Here is an 18,220-nt window from a genome sequence, read left to right as displayed (position 1 = left end):
TTATTTTTTTTTCTGTTAAAAAAGAATGGGAGGGTGATTCAGGTTCTTGGAATGTAAATTCAATGAATATTATTTATTACAATGACAAATAACAATAATACACCGATGGTTTATGGCACGACGAATTAATCGTGATTGTAAAATCAAGTTAAATTTCGTACGTAATGATTCATTTATAAATTACAAAAAAGCAGAGCCTTGGGACTGAAAATCTGTTTACATTGAGGTATATATCTCTACAATATTTCATAAAAAATTAGAATATTAGTGTGACAGTTGATTCAGACTTGACACCTGCAATATACCATTTCTTCCCATCAGGCATCCCATGAATTAAACCGCTAGCCATGTTCTTTCATTTCTATTAGTGAAAAATTTAATGCTAAATAATGCATTTTTGCGCCAATCGTGATTCTTTTTCAAAACAATAGAATGAACTCAGTTTCTTCAGCTTACCATTACTGTTATATCAAAACCAATTAATCATGCTTCATGAAGTTTAAGTAGATGTGGCCATTGTGCATATTTTCTTTCGAACAACTTCAATAGAGGGATGATGCCATGTGTAAGTCGTAATTCCTTCTGGTAAATCTGGTAGCGGTCTAGTCTGGCATCCAATTACTTCAACTTTATGTTTATTTGGAGGTATACTGCGTAGATCCAAAGCTTCCTTGACTTGATCAGGCCTGAGTGCGTTTGATGAGTCCTAGAAAACAAGTTCACAAGTTTAAAAATCGATATAAACTATCTTTGTAATTCGATTTCTAATCTGTGTAATTTCGAGCTAGAATTTGACCTGCTTGTTGGCAATAACCAAAATTGGGACCGCATCCATTCTGGGGTCTCCAAGTAACTGTTTTAGCTCATAGACAGCTAAAGACAACTTATTTGTGTCTCCTGCATCCACCATAAATACTAGAAGATCCGTGTCTTGGAGGAAGTTGCTCCAATACTTTCTGGTCACATCGGCACCTCCGACTGTGTATAATGAGTTTTAGCCCCTCAGATAGAAGTACTACATACTACTAAACGTGTTGGGTGACATTCAAATTTTCATACTTTCCCAGATGTTGAGAATGAAAGATCCACTGTTTAATCTAAATACTCCAAAGCCATTAGTTGAGGGTGGAGGCACTGAGTAAGTGCTACCAGGAACAGTTGACGCTATAGCTTGATTCATTACAGATGTTTTTCCAGCGCCATCAAGTCCAAGGAGAAGAACTCTTCTCTCATTGCTATCATCAATCTGTGAAGTCGAACCAACAAATGGTACTTAAAATGTGATGAACATAAACCGTTCGAACTGTTCCTTTTGGTTATATAATGACAAAACATCAGCAATCCTTCTCCTCTGCGATGGCAGAAGAATGACCGGTATAATTAGGATGGATAAGGGGGAAAAAAGTAACCCAAGAATCTTCTGACCTTTGAGACTTCCTCGAACCCTTCGTCGATGGATTTCAATTCTCTCTTTCTCCAATATCTATAAGCTACATAGGCTCCCACACAAGCACATCCAACAAAAAATACGGTCTTCCGACCACATCGTGTGACGTTTCCAACCATTTTGGAATTCTGCTTTGGTTAGAGTTATTTTGAATCCTTATCAACAGCGATTACGTATTTGAGTTGTTCTCTTTGTTCCCTTTGTTGTTAGTTACTTCTTCTTCTAATCACTTTCAAAACCGCTAGATATAATTTAACGCATCATCATTTCACTCTTGCGATTCACGCATGCGGTTCATTTTACTATCTCTATTGCTTTTTCTTTATTATTATAGCTAATGATAATTAACAATGGATCGGGCAATTTTCCACGTTGGGATTTAACGGGAAGTACGAACGGCCTGTTCGTTTCATGCGTAATGCAGCAATTAAATACGATAGAGCTGTGTTGTACGATTCGTTTGATTCGTTCTGCTAAACTTGACAGCGTCACAAAATGTCAGCCACCAATAACCCTTTTTGGGTAACTCGCGATGTACTCGTGACGCTCGAGACTTGCCTCGTACTCGCAAGGTTGGTCACGTGGTGAGTTTGCGACCGATGGCGACGTCAAGTCTGAAATCGTTGGCGACGTCGACAGCGCCATCCGACCACCTTTTGGCAACACAAAGGGTAGTCCGTTCCAGAGTCGGCCATTGTTCGCAACTCGTGTCAATTCGAGTTGCACTTTGAAGGATTTTTCTACTGCGGGTGATTATGGGTGTTGTTATAAAGTCTACAATGTGCAGGAAGAGTAGGGTAGGTCACAAGCTTTATTACAAATCTTCATTCATAATTCATACATTTCCTGATTTCTCATGCATATCTCTTATCACCTCCAGCAGTAGTGCATTCTAAAGATATACAATAAAAAAATAGATCGCCATCTCGTCAGCCATAACTTTCCGAATCAGATATCCTTGTTTTTACTGATACAATTCGTGGAAATAAATAAGCCTTGTGGAAACCTTCATAGGAAAAATCACTTAGACCTGTACATATGTTAATCTGAACCGTTTGGTATTATGTCACACCATCAATAAAATGTAATTATTATTTTTTATGTAGAAAGCTTATCTGCACAACTGTGCATATTTGTTATTTTGACGTACGTCATATGTAACGAAGACTTCCGAATCTAGCATCGTCATTGTTTACGTCGAACCACGTTCACCAGTCCTTCCGACTATTAGAAAATGGTATCTAAATCTCGTGAATTATTTTGTTTCCTATCAAAACATAACGTCAGATCTTTTGGTAATATCAGTTCTTTAGTTTCTCTTACTCTCGGTGAACAACAAATGATGTAATGGCTATCATTCAGATCCTGATTAAGATATGTGTGATTATTGTCATGATTTATCGTTCGGTTGAGAGCTTCTTAATTGACCTATCAGTTGTAAATATTTGTGGAAAAACACTCTCCTGGAAAATATGAGAAATTGAAATGCCAATTGCTGTGAGCAATTATTCTACATCCAATTCAAACTGAATTGCGTCACAGCTGTTACAGGTCACCTGTTTAACTTGTTTTCACAGCTGAAGGTCAAACTGGCCTAACGAAGTAAATTATTATATCGACTTCGAATAATTATTCAAAGATGTCAACGGTGAAAAGAATCATCATTTCTTCGTTGAATTCCCTTACATACAAGTCTAGCATGATTTGACGATGATGGAAATGTAATTTGCTCATCCTTCCTTTCTTTTTTCTTTACAGATCAGTAGAATGGTGGTAGGGTCATACTCCTAGGTGTTTAACAGAAGTTCTGGAGTACGAGGTGCCAAAAATTACCAGCTAAAGAGCCAGTTGTACATACCAGTAATAGATTCGTATATTCCTCCCGTTTCTGATTAGAGCAAAATACAATCAGAATTGATACAATCAATTCTTTTAAGAGCAGTAATTATCCATAAGAAATCCCCTGCAGTTCATCGTAATTATATTTGAAACTCGGACACATATCTCGTGTTTAGAAAATACTTAAATATCTCAGCTTTATGTAAAAAAAGAAATTAGTATAAAAGAAAAATCAATCGACATCATCATGGGATCTGCCGGACAACCAGACAGGTCCCTTGGGGGTGGAATTTCGCTACCACAATGGATGAAGAGTAAAATGGATTCAAGGTGAGAAGAGAAAACTTTCCAATCTCAAATTTACAGCTAATGATCATGTGTAGTTACCATGATAACACCGCTACGCCACTCACAGTTTTGATAATACAGTTATGTAAATATAAGGAGGAAAGTTTATTGATTATCTAAGTGCTTGTCAACAATTACTGATAAGTAATATTCCTACTAAATTGTTAAGAGTTTTGCCACAATTTGCTTTTTCCCAAAATTTTTCGATAACAGATTTTTTGTGTTATAAGGATAGCTTTAACTAGTTCAATTAAACATTTTATTCCTTCTAACGAATCCCTGGTTGAGTGAATGATGATAAGATTAGATCAGACAAATTACTTTTAATTGTGTATCCCAATGCTAATTCATGCAGCAAGTGAAACAAGGTTTGTTTACTTTTATACCTTGTGTCTGGCAAGGCCACGACCCATAAATATATCCACGTGTTTGTGCAATGTTGTAACATAACAAACTTGTCCATGGAATTTGCCGCAAATGGATAATTAAAAGATTAGAATTCATACCCAGTTGATCTAGCAGTTCTGTGAATTTCTGTTCTGCTAAGAGCTGAACTTGAAGCAGTTGATAGACTAGTGCCTGTTTCTGTATATGTGATAATAAATTGGTATGCGAAAGTTGGCCTGCATCAGTATCACGGGACTGCCAGGGGGTATTTTTAGTCAAGGGACTTTCGAACTCTATACTTTGCATTTGCCTCGACAGAAAATCTCTCGAGTCACACTAAGTAAGATACTAGCTATTAAACTCTTATTAAATTTGATTTTTCCATAACTGTGATTCAATAAATATGACCTAAAACTTCAATCTCCTAAACTGTTAATAACTGGGCTGATGAGTGGATACCAACAATTGATGAGCAGTGATTTATAGTGGAAACGTTCCTCACAATAGCCTAATTGTCAGTGATTACATAGAGTCTTGTTCTATTGCAATTAATTTTATGAACATCTAATTCAATCTCAATTTGATGGGTTCATTAACTTTTTTATTTCTCTGTAAAGTAGACGTCATTTATTTTCAGCTCGAAAAATCTGAATAATATTTAAGAGATAAATTTTACTTGTGACTTGTGCTGTTAAACTGACTTTGAGATACCCTACCGAGATATGTTATCAAAGACGGACGAACTGCTGAGCTCATCTCATACCTGAAACCCACACCTCCCTACTATATCTTGGGAAGTGAATCTTACGTGCTGTCAAATTGGGATTTTTTTCCCGCGTACTATAAAACTCGTAACTTTGAAGTCTATGCAAATTATGTTTCTTACTTAACTATAGGTTTTTTGTACCAAATCTATAGATTCACATCTCACGAATCAGCACTTAAAATTTATACATTAGGGTGACTCAACAGGCAATGATCATTCCAAAGTCGTAGGCCTAATGTTTTTCGTTCAGAATGAAATGATATACATTGTAGAATCATCAAATTATATTTTTACTTTCAGATTTGTCATTGACGATTCAACGTTCAGCCCCCCTTCCCATGACGATAGCTTCTTCTACGTTCGATATTCAAAAAATACTCAAGAGAATAATCCTAAAACCGACGAGGGCTTTACACCCATCAGTGAAGTGAACAAAAACACCACGGCGGCCACACAGGTAACATCTTCTCAACCACCCCCTCCGGACTTCAAGGAAGTCAAAAATATCGATTTCAGTAAACATCCGTTGCCCTGCCAACCCTATGTACCAAATGCAGCCCAAAAAGGTAAGTTTATACAAGAACTTTATCCACATGTTACCTCTTCTTGCGTTACCGTCGTAAATCCCAAAAAGAATCGAATCATTCAACTTGCTTCCCAATAGTTACTTGTATTGTGCATTACAATATTATTCACAGCTGAAATTTCTCATTTCATTTTGTTGTTGCACAGCTGGACCTCATCAAGTTATCAGTGGTTATAAACTCAGCCCCTGTGTGAACTTTTATACTTTATATCAATTTAAACTGTTTAGCAAAATTTCTTTTAAACAAAAAAGTCGAAAAGAGAAAGCTGAACATCACCTCTTGCAACAAACCCTAGTTATTGTATTTGGTAAAAAAAAAAATAGTTCCTCAAGAATCTATATGATTGACCAAAATATGTCATTGAAGATTCGGCTCATTTAGCTAAGCTATTGTGACATCCGATGATGGAAAATAATATCTGCGTCATATGACTAGAAAATTTGACGAGTTAGCAAAGTACCAATTGTTAGTACAAACATAACACGTTACGTACCATCTACGCTGTGATTACTCGTTTCATCACTGGCTTAGAAAGACCACCTGCCATTAAAATAAATAAATATGAAGTCAAAATAGCTGAAATAACATCGTCCAACATCACAAACTTACATTCTCAAGTATATTTTTAGCAAAAATCCAGCATTCAATACACAGAGTGATAGTGCTAAGTGAGTCGGACTGAAATCCAATCCCCACTCAAGTCAAACTATAGCGTAATTGAACTTGGTGTCCTGCTGACGAGCTGTTATCGATAACAGCTCTTAGCTCATTTCTTCGCGTTATCAGCCATTAGGGAAGCCGTATATATGCGGCTTCATAGTGCCAAGCAAATCAGTTGTAAGTCTGCCGCTTACTAGTTAGTTCGATCCAAATTGAACCTGACTAGTCACCTAAACTTGCGTTATGTGTTGATAAACCTTGTAAACCTTCCTATAAAAAAGACTGAAACGACTATGCTGCGATATTAGTTTAATTTATTTTATTATTTATTTTCAAAATACACGTTCCTTTTGACGCGATGCTCTCCGATATTACAAAGTTTTATAATAACGGTGTGGAAGTTGCCCTATGGCTTGTGTCCGAGGGAGTCATGGTCACTCTCGTTGTCACTAAACTTGGTAAGGTCCAGCTACCAATATTTCTGAACCACGGGTAGAAATTACTTGCATTGTCACTCACAATTCAAAGTCATATTTATATTCTCTTCCTGTGTTATAGCCGCTGATATCAAGCCACCGAAATCAGCTTATGCTGGTAAAGTGAAGTCTCAAGGTGTTGACGATGGATTTCACGGCCCTCCCGCGCTCTGCGGTAAATCTATCGTGCACGTTGCGAGTCAAATAATGTCTAGCAAAGTGACCAAGGGATTTACTTTAGAAGAAAACCAAACGGCTGCCACTTCCGAAGAATGCAGCACAAGGAAGGTCAGCAAATCTTTGCCCGCATCTCCAATATCTTCACCCATGTCGACGCCTGACAACTCTCCGAAATCTAGAAGGAAAATTCAGTCTAACAGATACTTCACGGGCCCCTTTCTGCCAGACAAAGAAAAATACCAAGGTGGTTGGATATTAGCGAGCCTTCTGGGACAGCAGCGAGAAACAGTGTCGGCTAAAATTGAGGAGGAAGATGAGACAGAAGAAATAGTGGCAGCGAAACCATTGAGTAGAAAAAAATCAATCTCTTCTCAGAATCTGATGTATATACCAAAAGACGAAACACTCATGCCACCTCCGAATACCGGCAGCAACAAAAATGTGTACAGAAATGTTTTCCAAGCAAAACCATCAGAGTTAAGAGAAATGAATTTCTGGTCTCCAACTTCGATGTAGAGCAGAGGGATCATGGTCCAAGCTGTTGAATGATCACAGGGTTTGCGTGTCTCCAGTTTTTATTTAGACAGTTATTGACTCACTAAAATTCATCTGTATATTTCTAACTCATTAATATCATCTCTAAAGACACGTGGATAAGGGCTGTTACAACGATATTATGTAGTATGTTATCAAAATATTTTTTATCGAGGTTTAATTCAGGTTGGATAGACTTTTTATGATACCTGGATTTTTGCTTCTAGTTTGTTCTTCTTTCTATTTGCCTTTTACTTTGCCAATTTTACAAAACTTAATTGAATCGTTCGAACAGCCTTGGAATTCTTAGTATTGAAAAAAAAACGCGGGCAACGTGACAAACTGCGTTCTTTATTATTATATTCTCTTAATATTATCTTCATCTATTTGATTTTATTCTTGGATTAAAGACGAAGTACATAACAAGAATTATTATCATTATCATTATTATTGTTATTATCTAATGGCAATACCACCATCGTTATTACTGTTATTATTTATAGCTTTTTTGGCTCTACTTATAAGACATACCCACCGCATCTTCGTAAGATGGGTAGATGAATTAGTGAATAAGAAGAATATACATATAAGAAATAAAAATGAATTCATATATTCTTACTTTTGATTGTATTTTGTCAAAACTTCAGAATACCCTCTAATGAATCAAACAGCACAATAAATATAATTGGTTTAATTGCGTCAGGGTGTCGTTACTCCTGGTGATAATAGTTTGTTCAAATCATTTTTTTTTCTTAAATCTCGAGGTCGCGGGTAAATTATTGATCTTGAGTTACGATTTCGTGAAATTTTCATAAAATATCATGAGATATTATCTCAACTTCTTATCTCGTGTCGAGATTAGAAAAAGGGTTTGACCATATCTCTTATTAAGAATGGAGGTTGGTATTTTTTCAAATTCCATCCACCCGCGACAAGAAAAAAGTAAATTGTCTTACTATTGATTGTTCACAAGTAACAAATCTTTTTCTGCAGAGGTATAACAAAATAGATCAATGATCGAATAAAAATGACAAAATGAAATCATTATACTTAATTTGAACGATAAATCGGCCGATCAAATAACTAATTATTAACTTACATCTAACGGCTAAAAATGAAACGAGATGATGATGATAATGATGATGATGATGATGATGATGATAATAATAATAATAGTGTCAGGAACAACAATAATGATATCAAGTAAAAATTTTGTAAATTAAATGAATCATTATTCTCTAATTTGTTACATTATAGAATAATAATAATCACCAATAATTCGTATGTGACTGAAGAATAAAATATATGTGATCTTATCGAATATCGTTAAATTATTGTTACCCGCGGTGTGTGGTTTTATTCTCGATTGAATGATGTTTCACACCTTGAAAATATGGATAACTGTTGCTCTCTTAATATTATTGCTGTGAAACTTTCGAGTTCAAAAGTTCAAGATTGAGAGGACAAAAAAAAATGAATAATTTCGACGATCATAAATGTTGGAAATGCGAGACTGATCATAATAAAATGACGAACTTCAATTATACGATTTGAACTTGTTTATCGCTTGACCCTATTAATCTTGTATTTTTTCATGCCAAGGACTGATAAGATTGAAAAAATTGTAAGAGAATATGTGGTAATTGGTCGCGTGATGCAAAAATAATTATCGTATTCGATTCGCGTGAATTTGTTTTTTTTTTTCTTCTTTTTAATTCCATAAGTTTGAAAATGACCGAACGTATGAAAGTCTAGTGATGAACGTAACTGGGTGCATCATTCGGTATAGAAAAAAATATTACTCCAATTTTTAACATTCTCGAACACCGTTGCATGACATTGTGAATTTTTGAACGAACTCACGTTCGAAATTTCAACTGAATTTGTCAAATATCATTACTAATCATCAGTCAGCACTTGTCATCGACGCAAAATGTGTAATTTTATGCAGACATACCGCGTTATTTATATAATTCGACAATAATCAATATTTGTATTCAGAATTATTCATTGTGTACGCGGCGCCTGTCTTCTCGCGGTGCATTACATTATTTAATATTATTATGACGGACCAAGTGTGATGTCTATGGGAAAATATGTCGTTTAAATTTTACCTATATGTATGTATAGTTGTTCGTATCATAAATGTGCGATGAATTAATTGCGATTCATTTATGTTTTTCTTCGCTTAGAACTCTCTGACAATTATAGTTGGAAAAACACCAAGCCCTAAGAACAGTATTTGTAGATAGTGGATCGCTATTTTGAATCCGTTATTTTCAGTTTTGGATATTTCACGTATGATTCGTGATCGCTGACCCCAAAAACAGATTACAGGCACCAACTTTCATACCGAATGGTGCAATCATAGATATATTGAACCAATTTGTTCAATACATCTATGGTGCAATGTTTCGTGGTTTCGATTCGCCATTTTCAATTTTTCCCATAGACGTGAATATTCTCGAAGCATGACGGTACGTAGATTAAAATTTTTTTTTCACTTTAGTAATTGACAATGAGATCCGAAATCTTAAAGTTTAATTTAGATATAGAAGAATTAATTTTCGACCAAAGCTCGGTATCTTTTTACCCCCCAAGACCGAAGGTGATGAGTAAAAAATAGTAAATAACAATTAAAGTAAAATTTTCATTGTATACCTATATTGTGTTTTATTCAAAAAAGCAATAATGAAAATATGAATTATATGCTATAAATGAATCGACAAGCACCTCTTTCTGTTGGCATATTTTTCATGAGTTAAGAAAACGCCGAGCAGCGCAGTGCGTATATCTTCACTCATTCTTCGTATCAAATGTGGACGGTTTCGATCTGACGGATATTTATGTATAATTATACATGCATATACGTGTACACACCTGACATAAGCTGGTATTGTTTGACTTTGGAGAATATGGTTTTATATAAGCCAGGAATGTAGGTATATATACGTATGTTCGACGTGTGTGCATACATAGGTAAATTCCCAGCCTCATATACCGAAGAAGACGTGAGGAAACTCAGGATTCGGTATTTGGGCCATTAAATTCTTTCGAAAGTTCATCTCAATTTCCTCACATCATGATTATACAGATTGAATCTATAATACATATAATAATTACTTGTAGCTCAAACGCACCCTTGGCTGGAATCTCCCCATATCCCTTACGTCTCTGAATATCTGGTTCCTAATTTCAACCTATAAAAATTGGGTTCGAGAAACACGATTCGTTATTTGTACATCGAACCTGAAAGAAAATAAGGAAAAATAATCCAAAAGGTCTAGCTTGACTAAATTCATGAAGTTTGAACGAAAGATCAAACTTTTAATCGTCATAAGGTTCACACTCACCAAAGGAAGAAAATTCAGGAATGAGCAGATAAATGAAATCTATGCGGAAATCAAATCCAACGGACAGACGAAATCCGGGAATCATGAACTGCCTAGAATCCGATGTTGTTAATACTTTAATATAAATAATTTTAATTGAAATTCAATATTTGATTTTCAATTCGATTAATATTTGTTTTCCAACAAACTCTGTAGAGATTATCAAGCTCCCAAAAAGTGTCGAGCTACCGAATATGAAAGAAGCGATATAATCGAATGAGGGAGGATTGCACAAATACGCGCTTTTATAATACAACTCTCGGGTCTCTCTTTTGTCCTATTAAGCGGTCTCAATCCCGAGAGGTTGAAACTTCTCCAAGAATCGAGATAACTTCATGTTTACCTATAAGGTATGATTAAGCTCATGAAAGAACGAGCTTGAAGTCGACTTAATTGCTCAAACTAATTAGGAGAAAATACACCTTCCCTTTTTTTTTTCTGTTTCCCGGAAATCCTCTGCCCTTGACAGGTTTGAAGTACGTGTGACGCTTTCAATTAAAAATTCGTCCAATAGCAAGGTAGTAATTATCAATATAGAAGTATTGTTCGTATAGAACCTACACAGATTTATTTTGACGTAGTTTAGAAAAAAAAACAAAACCAAAAATAAAAAACCCATCGCTATGGCATCTACATTTTTTTGGGTTCTTTTTTTGCCGCGGCAAAAAATTTATATGGATATACGCGTATATCCAGGAAGCGATATACAGTTCCATTTTTTATGTCAAATAATCTCCTAACGCTGTACGTCATCTGGTTTTTTTTTTATGTAGTTCTCCTCCACTTCATTTTTATGGTATATTCATGACAATGATATATGTATGTATTACGTGGAGAAAAAGGATCATCGCATGGGATCGTTCTCTCGCGTCGCATGATTATTCCACGAGAATATCGTGCCGATCGTGACCCTTTTATACCAAGAATCCAGAAAACCTTTTAAGAGAACTCACTTTATATAAAACGCACCTGATTGAGCACGAACCGCAATCTACCTCTTCAAGACCCTTTCTTGAGACGTTAAAAATCCACACCTATATCGCTATAATCAACTCGTAACTAATTTCCCTTCTTTGTCCTTATGTTGTTTTCTTAAAAAAAAATCCTATGAATACGTATTAATTTATGTAATTGAAAATAGATTATGCAAGTTAACCATTCCGCAGTACCTCGTGTGAGCAGGATGGGATATCGTGTTTTTTTTTCTTTCGAACAATCGAAAATCAAGTTCACATGGAATATATATAGGGGAACTCTTAAGTTCTCAAGTGTGTAAATTGTTTCAGAAAAATGTCAAATTATTCCACTATGCCTTAACGTTGTAGATGAAACATCCTGTACATTCCAGAGGGGATGGTTGCGGTTAACTGGGGATCTTGCAGCTTTGCCACGAAAGCAAGGGCTGAATTAGGGATCGTGGGCGTTTGGAGTTCGGCAGAGGAGGTGGGCACTGGGGGAAAACAGGGGGAGTTGGTTGTAGGTACCTCTGTGTATATGTACAGGGTAAACTAATTAACAAGCCACTCGACTGTTCCGCGTCCAACCTATACAGATCTCCCTGTCAGAACCTTAAAATCGGCGCCCCCGTAATTTCTCTTGTGGCTCGAGTTACAACCCCCCCGCCCCCCGGTAGTCCACCACTCGCTCCGCCATGTTTCTTTTTAACTGTTTGATTTTTTTTTTTATTCCATTCCAATAAATACCCAGCCTCCGAATGAAACTAGAAGAATTTTAAATCAAGTTGAATAATCAACAACCAATTCCCCATTCCCGTCGATCCTTATTCTACGCGTTACGTAATAAAACAAAAAGGAAGATTATTTTTTTCTTTCTGTTGTTTGTTCAAGTTCATTTCTATTCATCTATTTGTTTCATTGATTACAAAAAATTGTTGAGTTGCGGTAGTTTTTCATTTTTCTTCGATCGAACTCGCCGGTGCCGAGTGAATGGGCGGCGTAAGGGGAGAGGGGCAATCGATTATTTCGTGGTTTATGGTACCGCCACTCGTTGAATATAAATTTTGAGAGGTGCTCGATTCAAATGAATCGTAATTGAATGAATTGTGCCAGAAATAAAAAGGATTGCTTTGTATGACACGCATATAAGTACATAGGTGTATATTTTGAATGTGCATCGATATGTGGCACAAGAATCGATTAACCGTTACGATTTCCGCGTCAACTAATAGAGAACTTTTGTGCCGATGTTTCGAAAAGCCATTATTCCCTCTCCGTGATATATGTATACGTATATCCGTGTAACCGTACGTGCATGTTTTATTTATGATGTATGTACATCAGGTTGCTCCGTTCCGGCGTTGATTAAGAGCTTGAGAATAATCGAATACCGCGTTGCACACACATCCTTGATAAGGTGTGTAGATACATAGAAGATCTGCCAGAGAACGCGTTCATTTGCCAATAATCGATGATTATCCCAGTCAAAGAACGTCGATGCCGGAACTACTACCAATATATCTGTGCTACTACCACGTGAATAAAACCACCCCTCCTCGCTACGTACAGTTCCTCACCATTGGCACGTGCGTGTAAAATTTCTAGAAAATCTGCGACCAAACCAATTTTACCCACAGAAGCAACACAGTAGCATAGGCCACATTATTTTCATCGCGGTCGATCCGATTCAGAGTGACGGAGATGCTGATTATTATTACGCTTACTTTTTTTTTTGTCATCGCACTGCGCGGGTTGCAACTGTACGTTTTTTTTTACAGTACATAGAAAATCAAACATTGCGACGATCGTTTGTACGGATATTTGATTTATTTTTTGAAAAATAGCGATATCGTGATCCTGCAGGTGTACAAAGCTCGGAAAATATAAGTCCTCGTAATTGCGTAAACTTTTGAGGGTGACCATTGTTAAACTCTCCTCTTTCTTTTCTGTTTATTCTCGGGCGAGGAGGTGTTATACATACGAGCTAAATCGAGCGGTCGGACGGTAACCTGTCTAACCGCCTGCCGACCTGTTTTTACCTGCGGAGTGTCTATCTGTATGGGTATTGAGGTAGCGGGGTGCAGCAAAAAGCTGCGCTGTGTGGAGAGTTTCTAGCTTTTGTATCATCGCGCGAATGGCGGCAGGGAGGGCGGGGTGGGGGTGGGGGTGAGGGTGAGGGAGTTGAAATGTGCGGGAGTATAAGGTTCACTATTAAAGCCTCAAGAGAGAGATGAGCTATGCTATGAATTCATTGTATTACTACATAGAGTACACCTATATCTACGCTTCAGTTTCTGTACTTTCTACATATATGTAATATTATATCTTCTCTCTTAATACGCGGATTCTGTGCTCGCTTTATGCGACTGCTCATGGAACGCAGCTTCGTAAATTAGACCCCGCGAAAACCGACCGACCGGTTGATAAAACTGAGCTAAATTAACGGGATGGGGATATTCGGGTCCAGGAAATTAACGATTCCCAATAATTGGTAAGATTATGAAAAGTATTCTTGAAAATACAAAGAAAATTTATTGCGGCGGGAAATGGGAGGGAAGATGGGAGGGGGGAACTGAAGAAAAGTTCACGAACGAAAAACTTTCTGTTTATTTGTAATGTTTTTTTTTTTTTTTTTTCAACTCTTACCTCGTGGAATTGAATCAGTGTAAGTATTCGCGTGCCGGTATTTGATTTTAATAAATTATACACATAACTGATTTGCTTATATTAACTCGTTTTGCGATGCCCGACCAGCCGTTATGAGAATCTTCTTTTCTTATATATTATCTTGGTGCTTTTTTTATTTATTTTTATCTCAAATAAAATTTATTCCTTCTCTCCGCAGAGAAGGTAGATGTCAGATTTTGAATAGCAGAATTGATATGGCAGAATTTTGAAAAACAATTGAAATAAAGTTGAAATTTATTGAATCGGTTTGATATTTATTTATTTTTTATTCATCCCGAAAATGAATTTTATATATTTCTACAAAATACACGGGACTACACAAAGACAAAATACACCGTTATATAAAAACTAAACATACATCGTACAAAATAAACAGATCAAAATAAAATATACATGATAACAAACGAACGATTAAAAAATCTCGTAAAAAGATCGAAAAAATTGAAAAAAAAAAAAAAAAAAAAACAGTATTCGTCGATAGACAAAGTCCGTTCATCCCACAAGACGCGGTGACACGTGTGACGTACGTTGTTTTTTTTTCCGTCGAAGATTTCTTCCCGCCCTTTCAATGTCAATTTTCGTCCCCTTCTTCGCCACCTTCCGCGGAATCCATTCCGACCTCCTCGTAATCCTTCTCCAGGGCCGCGAGATCCTCGCGAGCTTCGTTGAACTCCGATTCGTCCATGCTTTCCGCGTAATACCTTCAAAATTAAAATGGATTATTCTAGTAGATAGAAAAAAATTTACACGATAAAATGATTCGCGAACAAGCTTACCAGTGAACGAACGCTTTCTTTACAAACATTTGATCGAACTTTCTATTCAATCTTGTCCATGCCTCGGCGATCGCTGTCGTGTTCGCGAGCATCGCCATCGCTCTTTGAACCTTGGCAAGGTCACCGCCGGGCACCACAGTCGGGGGTTGATAATTAATACCTACTTTGAAGCCGGTCGGACACCAATCAACGAATTGAATAGTTCTCTTAGTTTTGATCGTTGCTATAGAAGCGTTCACGTCTTTCGGTACAACATCTCCTCTGTACAGCATACAGCACGCCATGTACTTTCCCTTTCTAGGATCGCATTTTACCATCTGATTGGAGGGCTCGAAACAAGCGGACGTTAATTCCATGACGGTCAGCTGTTCGTGGTAGGCTTTTTCTACCGATACGATGGGAGCGTAGGTCGCCAAAGGAAAATGAATTCTCGGATAGGGTACCAAATTTGTTTGAAATTCCGTCAGGTCGACGTTGAGGGCGCCGTCGAATCTTAGAGAGGCCGTTATCGAAGATACTATTTGACCTATCAAACGATTGAGATTCGTGTAAGTTGGCCTCTCGATGTCCAAATTTCTCCTGCAAATATCGTATATCGCTTCGTTGTCTACTAGAAACGCGCAATCGGAGTGTTCCAGGGTAGTGTGGGTCGTCAGAATCGCGTTGTATGGCTCTACGATGGCCGTCGATATCTGGGGCGACGGATAAATGGCGAATTCCAATTTTGCCTTTTTCCCGTAATCCACGGATAACCGTTCCATCAGTAGAGAGGTGAACCCGGAACCGGTACCTCCTCCGAACGCGTGGAATATCAAGAAACCTTGAAGACCCGCGCAATTGTCAGCCGTTTTTCTTATCCTGTCCAACACCAACTCGATTATCTCTTTTCCGAGGGTGTAATGACCCCTGGCGTAATTATTCGCCGCGTCCTCTTTCCCCGATATCAATTGCTCCGGGTGAAATAACTGGTGGTACGTCCCCGTCCGCACTTCATCTGTTCGTGGAGAAAAACAAAAGGAGAAAATATTCCCGTCAGATCGCGAAACGATTTTGTTCCCCTGTTTCCGGAAAATCGAGGGAACGATATTCAGATTCTGGTGTACGGCTGTGGCTCCGACGTTTGCCGTCAGTTTGTCTTTGAAATATCTGCGTCAATTTCTTACCTATCACCGTGGGTTCCAGGTCGAGAAATACGGCTCTCGGTACGTATTTTCCGCCGCCGGTTTCGCTGAAGAAAGTTTGAAAGCCTTCGTCATTTGTGCAGCTCTGAGCCGGCAGCATACCGTCGGGCTGAATACCGTGCTCCAGACAGTAAAGCTCCCAGCATGCATTTCCCATTTGCACACCACCCTGTCCGATGTGAACTGAAAGCACTTCGCGCTGGAAACGAACGTAACCGACATTCTCTTTATCATTTTCACATTCGGCGTAAATTTAATGGTATGTAAGGACGTTAGGAGGGAATTACCATTTTGAAAAATGTGCGGTTTCTGTTATTTCGGTGGAAAAGGAGGCGAGAATCAAGTTGTGGGATGAACGAACGATCTTGACGTGTGGGATTTTTAGACGATACTGAAAAAGAAACAGTAGAGAAAATCTGTTGGCGATATTGGTTTGTTATTTTTTTTCTAGTTGTCACGGGAATCGCGATACCCGATTTTCGTTTATTTCCATTTAATGAAAGAGAAGGACGTGGCCGTTTTACTCCTTGAAAAAAAACTCGTGAGAATTGGTTTATTTATTTATTTTTCATTTTTCTTCTCCTTTCTGCAAAGTTGCGTTACGCTGCTACCGAAATGACGTCATATATCAACCTCCCTACCACATTCGGAGAGAACGACACCTTTTCCACATTTCCCCCCCCCATTTTCTTACGCTTCGTAGCGAATATTTCAAGCGACGAAATATTATGGCGGGGACTTGAAAACGTATATTTTACACCCTCGAAACGCATTAGGTGCTTTAATATCACCATGATTCAGGAATATTGTGCGCGAGATCCCCCTAGAAATTTCAACGTTAATATAAATATATGGTAATGAATCACGATGTATGGAAATCCAAGAAAACGTTTCTCCAAAACATTGTTTCATTGATTTTCTTTTATTCATTTTATTTTTTTTGTTCTTTTAAAACTTTCAACGCGAACAAGATAAACGAAAAAGAGAAGAAAACTTTCGGGGAGTTTTCCGGTACTCTTCGGTACACGTCGTGAGAATATTGTACAAAGATTTCTTTGAAATTCAAGTTTCGATCGCTTTTCAAAAGCCGATATTGGTAGGTTTTAATATCTCGCGAAAGATCCAACTTTTCTATACATAGATTTTCTAAAACATCTAATATCGCGAAAAGTTATACTGTACGGCAGCAACTTCTACAGATATTTGCTGACGGATTATCTTGGCAATCGTGAAAAGTAGCAAACAAATTTGACGGTGTAGTTTCTCTGAAATCAAGAATTTCTGTAGAATATTATTTTCCGTGGTGGAAAAGTAGGAAGAAAACAAAAAAAAAAAAAAAAAACTTTTCTCTCTTTCCCTCTAAAATATTACCCTCCACTTTTTCAAAATTATCTCACCGACCGTGGCGCTTAATTATCCATATAACACGTTACGGCGGTGGCGCAAGCTCGTTTCATTTTTCTTACCAATTTATATTCCGAAGAGGAGCGAAGCTCATGAAAAAGAAAACGATTCTGGTTTATAAACTATAATTACTCCTCTCTCTCTCTCTCACTTATTGTTCTCTCTCCTCTTCAGGCGTGAAAATTTTCGCATTCATTGTAATCGTTGATTTCTCGTATCTCGGATGATTATCTCCCCATAAATTTTGACACATCTGTCGATTCCATTTTGCTCCACTTCAAAATTGCGGAAAAACTTTCTATTTCTCTATAAGCTTCACATAGATACAATGAACACGTGATTTTCCTCTAAAAAATTTGGGAAACTCAAAATTCATAACAAACAAAAGCTCTGCACGATTTTTGCTTACAATCTAAGCGAAAAAGCACGAAAAAAGAAACAACAAAAAACCCATAAAAAAGGATTGAGCTTTCCAAAGTCCCTGCACATAAGCCAGCGGCGGGGCAAGAGGGGGTGGAATGGTAAAAGGAGAGTAGCAGCTGGTGTTATGGTTGCGGAGGGTCGGAGAAACCGCGGGAAACCTCCTCCGCGGATGGAGT

The 18,220-nt window shown here is 37.4% G+C and overlaps 3 protein-coding genes across 3 annotated transcripts; 1 reads left to right on the top strand and 2 right to left on the bottom strand.

The window, feature by feature from the left end:
* Window positions 1-54: 54 nt before the first annotated feature.
* LOC105689457 (ADP-ribosylation factor-like protein 3) lies at window positions 55-1,955 on the bottom strand. The gene is made up of 5 exons (XM_012406480.3): window positions 1,426-1,955; window positions 1,060-1,246; window positions 797-978; window positions 457-706; window positions 55-361 (listed from the first exon to the last, which is right to left on the bottom strand). Exons 1-4 carry the CDS (start codon window positions 1,564-1,566, stop codon window positions 500-502), a joined length of 717 nt encoding a protein of 238 aa, XP_012261903.1. The 5' UTR covers window positions 1,567-1,955; the 3' UTR covers window positions 55-361; window positions 457-499.
* Window positions 1,956-2,095: 140 nt separating this feature from the next.
* Window positions 2,096-8,540, top strand: LOC105689464. Its single transcript, XM_012406493.3, has 4 exons — window positions 2,096-2,244; window positions 3,206-3,616; window positions 5,088-5,353; window positions 6,593-8,540. The coding sequence occupies exons 2-4, from the start codon at window positions 3,534-3,536 to the stop codon at window positions 7,204-7,206; spliced, it is 963 nt and encodes a 320-aa protein (XP_012261916.2). The 5' UTR covers window positions 2,096-2,244; window positions 3,206-3,533; the 3' UTR covers window positions 7,207-8,540.
* A 5,637-nt stretch (window positions 8,541-14,177) lies between these two features.
* On the bottom strand, window positions 14,178-16,733 carry LOC105689452 (tubulin alpha-1C chain-like). Its single transcript, XM_012406472.3, has 4 exons — window positions 16,505-16,733; window positions 16,200-16,416; window positions 15,037-16,030; window positions 14,178-14,961 (listed from the first exon to the last, which is right to left on the bottom strand). The coding sequence occupies exons 1-4, from the start codon at window positions 16,505-16,507 to the stop codon at window positions 14,832-14,834; spliced, it is 1,344 nt and encodes a 447-aa protein (XP_012261895.1). The 5' UTR covers window positions 16,508-16,733; the 3' UTR covers window positions 14,178-14,831.
* Window positions 16,734-18,220: the final 1,487 nt, after the last annotated feature.

The sequence above is a fragment of the Athalia rosae genome, chromosome 2, assembly GCF_917208135.1.
Source record: "Athalia rosae chromosome 2, iyAthRosa1.1, whole genome shotgun sequence".
Taxonomy (NCBI): Eukaryota; Metazoa; Arthropoda; class Insecta; order Hymenoptera; family Athaliidae; genus Athalia; species Athalia rosae.
Note: the sequence above shows the minus strand (reverse complement) of the source record. Positions and strands in the feature narration are given on the sequence as shown.

Coding starts and splice junctions, on each gene's coding strand:
- LOC105689452 (XM_012406472.3), bottom strand. Junction 16,031..16,199: donor CCTGGAACCCACGGTGATAG/GTAAGAAATTGA, acceptor CTCCACGAACAG/ATGAAGTGCGGACGGGGACG. Junction 14,962..15,036: donor AAGAAAGCGTTCGTTCACTG/GTAAGCTTGTTC, acceptor TTAATTTTGAAG/GTATTACGCGGAAAGCATGG.
- LOC105689464 (XM_012406493.3), top strand. CDS start 3,534: ATGGGATCTGCCGGACAACCAGACAGGTCCCTTGGGGGTGGAATTTCG. Junction 3,617..5,087: donor AAGAGTAAAATGGATTCAAG/GTGAGAAGAGAA, acceptor TTTTACTTTCAG/ATTTGTCATTGACGATTCAA. Junction 5,354..6,592: donor ACCAAATGCAGCCCAAAAAG/GTAAGTTTATAC, acceptor CCTGTGTTATAG/CCGCTGATATCAAGCCACCG.
- LOC105689457 (XM_012406480.3), bottom strand. CDS start 1,566: ATGGTTGGAAACGTCACACGATGTGGTCGGAAGACCGTATTTTTTGTT. Junction 979..1,059: donor CATTCTCAACATCTGGGAAA/GTATGAAAATTT, acceptor CATTATACACAG/TCGGAGGTGCCGATGTGACC. Junction 707..796: donor TGGTTATTGCCAACAAGCAG/GTCAAATTCTAG, acceptor CTTGTTTTCTAG/GACTCATCAAACGCACTCAG.